This window comes from Cucumis melo, chromosome 6, assembly GCF_025177605.1.
Source record: "Cucumis melo cultivar AY chromosome 6, USDA_Cmelo_AY_1.0, whole genome shotgun sequence".
NCBI classification, from domain to species: Eukaryota; Viridiplantae; Streptophyta; class Magnoliopsida; order Cucurbitales; family Cucurbitaceae; genus Cucumis; species Cucumis melo.
Window position 1 is genome coordinate 35,181,408 of NC_066862.1, and position 4,582 is coordinate 35,185,989.

Consider the following 4,582-nt stretch of genomic DNA (forward strand, 5'->3'; position numbering starts at 1 on the left):
TGGAAAGCGTACTGCCTCGCGGTTAGGACTCGACAAGTAGATCTCCAGGTAAGAGATTCTACTACTAGCTTCATGTTTAGAAGTATGAGACTATGTATGCCCCGACTTTTCATGTTAAGGATTAGACAGTACGTTGCCTGAGATAAATGATAGTATGATGCAAATGACGATATAGTTATACTATAGCCTGTTATGTGTGGCAAGAGCTGTTATGGCTATACGACGAATGTCGGGACGGAGAGTGTAGAGATGATTTATGTGACATGTTATATGCTGATGCCATGTGTATGTATACTGCAATTAGGGTACCTGTTAGCTTAATCTGTTAGAGTCGTACCTGCATGGGTGTCCTTCGGGATCACCACCTATTGAGGACTGTGTGGTCCGACGGGACACCAGTCTAGCATGGATATAGATATGACTCGAGTGACTCGACGGGGTCCTCGCATCCCGACTGTCCTAGGTGTCCCCCGGGGCACCGAAGACCAGAGTTACGTTCCTACGGGAGCGCATGATTGCACGTGTTCGGGAACGTGCCAGAGATTGGGTACCAGTTATCAGGACTCTAACAGGAAGTTAACAGGCACCTAGTGGGACTAGTAGTGGGTCCCTTACTGAGTATTTTTATACTCACTCTCTTCATTTTATGTTTTCAGGTAGAGGACGAGGCAAGGGCAAGGGCAAGCTGGCGAGCGACCCGAAGTGAGACCGTGAAGGGCCATAGGGACTACCGCTTCCGCTTATCTTTATTTCAGACTTTCACATTTGAGTTTGAGTACTTTTCATTACTCACCATCTTTTATGTAGATAGGGCCCGAGTAGGACTTCAGAACGCATTTACATTTTTTGCATGACTACCTTGTTTAATTTTTCATAAAGGAAATTTCTTAAACCGTATGCGTTTTAATAAATTTTATGACTTAAACCACTTGTTCTATATTTAGTAATGACTTCGATTCAGTATAAGGAGTTGGGTCGTTACAGAAAAGAAAAGGAATTATAGCTAAGTAGAAAATGAACAACTCAACAACCTGTGCGTGGGCTAATTGTTGGAATCTTAACAACCGAGAGATATTAAAATGTAAATTAGATGAATTAAAAATGATTGATTCGTTTGGAAGGTAATAAATTTGAATAATTATTATTAATTTAAATTACAGAAAATTTGGATTTCTTAACTTTTGCATTTTCGTTTGACTCTTGATGAACAAACGATTGTGTTTTCCTTTTACGATGAATAGAAAAGATCTAGGTCCTGTCAAATCTTTTTTAGGTAGTGAAAGTATTGTCATTGAGCAACCTCCTTGGCGTATATCTCCTAATTTGATATCTACTAAATACCTGTGATTAATTGCCTAAATTAGGGTACATCTTTGTCACAACAGGCAAAGTCCTCTTTGTGGGTAGTCTGTTGGGCACCTTAGAAACAGACCTGTGGAAATCGTATAGGCTAGCATATAATGACTCATTGTTACTTTACAAATCTCTATAAGTATCCTTATTCCATCCTTATTCCTGATCTTTAGTTACTGTTTTACTGGGTAAATTGGAAGTTGAGAACTGCTTTACAATCAGTGCCAGAAAACAAAATGACCATGGATCAATTGGAGAAGAGATATTAGAAGTCTGAGAAAGAGAGAAAATTGTGCATGGTTCAAACTGTGGTTCGCTCATGTTATTGATTTTGTGTTTGTTTTATTTTCCATGATGTTTCTTTGAGAGGGGGAAAAATGTTGCAAATAATTCGTTTATCTGATTTTCGTTCGTCTGATTTTCGTTCATCAGTTTAATAATAAAATGCCTATGCAGTTTGTGTTTCAGGAAAAAAAAAAAGGAAAAGAAAAAAATTACTGAGTAAATTGGAAAGCTCTTCTACCAAGGTTCAAATATTCAAAGGATGGCAAGGTATCTTAACTAAAAATATCGAAAGCCAAAAGGACTCATTCTCCAAGTGTTTGACTTGGTTTTCAAAATACATTGGAAATGGCACATATTTTCCTTCTTAGTCTGGGAGCTTTAGAATATGAAATAATTTTCGACCAATCAAGTTACTTTAAAGCTGCCAAAGCCAAATTATCAATTTCCTGCTACTAGAAATGTATTCTGTCATGTAAGAAACTGGGCAATAAACACCTGAATCCACATATGAGAATAATCAGCGAGGTTATTGTATAACAGGCTCCAGGTCCTTCACGCTACAGCCTGCAAAGCTTCCAGATTCACTTCATTCCAAAGAAAATAACACCAGCTGAAGCAAAAAATGATTTTAAGGCCATCTGGTCAATACTTCTTAAACTTCTAGGAATCACCACTAGGTTTCGTCTTGAAGGGACTACTTATGTATTGAAGGATGCTATCCTTTATGCTGCCTCCTTTTTTACCCATCGTTGTTTGTAGTTATTTATTCACATCAGTCACTTGTTTAAGATATGTAAATTCTGATTGCTTTGGCCTTCGTGCTTGAGTACAGGGTTTAAGATATGTATTTTGGTTTGTTTCTAGCAACTGGGGTTTTCTTTATTTTCATTGCGTTTACAATGTTCCTTCCTGTCATGGTTATGATGCCTCAAAAGTTTGCCATCTGCTTTACACTTGGATGTTGCTTCATCATTCGATCCTTTTTTGCTCTCAAGGGTCCGAAGAATCAGCTTGCACATATGTTCTCAAAAGAGGTATGCTTGATATTTCTTTCATTACATTTCTATCAAAACCCTCTCGATATTTTAGCTGATTCGCTTCTGTTATTTGTTCCTTTGTTTCATGATGCAGAGACTTCCTTTTACAGTGATCTTTATTGGTAGTATGTTGGGCACCTTATATGTTTCCATGGGCCTCCACAGCTATATTCTGTCAGTTTTCTTCTCTGTATTACAGGTATTTAAACAAAATACCTTATCTTTCTTCATTATTGTGCAAACTTTTATTCCCATCATCCAGTTAGTATCTCTCTACTTTACATTAGTGATGTAATTAATTTTAATTAGTTTTCTTAATTGTTAAGGTTTAGTTTCCTAATTGTCTCAGTTAAAGGTTTATTTTCCTTTTCAGTTTCCTAATTGTCTTGTTTAATTTCCTTTTTAGTTTCTTAATTGTCTTAGTTAAAGATTTAGTTTCCTTTTTAGTTTTAGGTTTGTAACCTATGGAATTAGGCTATAAAAAGGCATATTCTCCGTCCTTTTCTATTCATTCAATAATTGAAGTATTTTTTAAAAGAAACAAATTTACCAAGATTTAAAGTATTAGTTTAGGGTCCTTGAACTTTAAAAAGCATCTCATAGGTTTGTGAACTTTTAATTTATTGTCAAAGTCCCGTTGGTGATGGAGCTGGTGATGGAGCTGGCCCTGACACTGTGGAGAGTGGCCAAAGTGTACCTGTTGCTGCTGGTGCCGGAGATACCAACATTTGTGGTGGTATTGTTCAGTTGTATTGGGAAAGGATTCTGGGACGAAGCTTAGATTTAAATGGCCAAGTTCATCAAATTGCCCTCAAGGTAAAAAGTTCTGGATTATGATTCTACTAGAAAGCTGTCTGTGACAACCATCTTAACCTGGACGACTTTTTTGTGGATACTTTAATGTGAATGTATTTCCAGGCCATAGTAAGCTTGTGGGTTGGTGCTGTGATTAGTAGCTGGTGCAATTTCATAATTGTCTTGTATGTTGGTAAGTGTTTATAGATTTTGCTTCTCAAAACATTTACATCTTTAATTTCTTTGATGATATCATTTACCTATAACCACTAAAGAGATTTAGAGTGTTTTTGGTTGATTTAGATATTTGATATCATTTAGATATTTGTACAACAGTGTTCTTTGAGTGTTCCGATATTATATGTAGATAACAATTGTTTTTGTCGTGCTTGATTGAATGTAGATAACTGTATATTTTTCCAGGTCATTTTCTACTAGAGGAGGATGATAAGTTTCTAGATAAGGTTTGAGCTACAGTTCAGGAAGAGGAATGTCAAGCCCTTGCTGCATTTGGTGCCTGTTTCCAATATTAATAATTGTTTGAAGAAGCATTTTCGAGACCTTTAAAATGTCGTGATCTTTGAATTTATATAATTCTGTTTGGTTGCAGTTAATTTTACAAGCGTGTTTTCATTGTTGGTGGAACCAGACTTGAATAATATGGGATTTATGTGCTTTAAGATATGAATGGGATTTATTGTTGCTTTAAGATATGACTGGGATTTATGTGCAAGTGCTAATAGCATTTTCATTGTTGGTGGAATCAGACTTGAATAATATGGTTTCCTACGGAATGTGACTTGTAGTTTCAAGTTTGTAGTTAATTTCACTTGTTGGATTCAATGTTGGTTTATAAAAAATGGACAATAATACAACAATTAAATAAATATAAATTTCTAAAAATGGACAAAAACAAGCCTTTGATGTCGGTTTTAAACTGACATTATTGGCCTCTTTAATGTCGGTTTTAAAACGACATCATAGCCCAATCGACATTAAAGGGCTTCAATAACACTATCAAAGATGTCGGTTTAAAACCGACATTAAAGCCAAACCGACATTAAAGGGCTTCAATAACACTATCAAAGATGTCGGTTGAAAACCGACATTAA

At 36.0% G+C, this 4,582-nt stretch overlaps 1 protein-coding gene across 1 annotated transcript; it reads left to right on the forward strand.

Moving 5' to 3' along the window:
• Positions 1–2,480: 2,480 nt before the first annotated feature.
• Positions 2,481–4,084, forward strand: LOC127150031 (protein transport protein SFT2-like). Its single transcript, XM_051086728.1, has 3 exons — positions 2,481–2,672; positions 2,770–2,874; positions 3,894–4,084. The coding sequence occupies exons 1-3, from the start codon at positions 2,481–2,483 to the stop codon at positions 3,906–3,908; spliced, it is 312 nt and encodes a 103-aa protein (XP_050942685.1). The 3' UTR covers positions 3,909–4,084.
• The last annotated feature ends 498 nt before the right edge of the window (positions 4,085–4,582 follow it).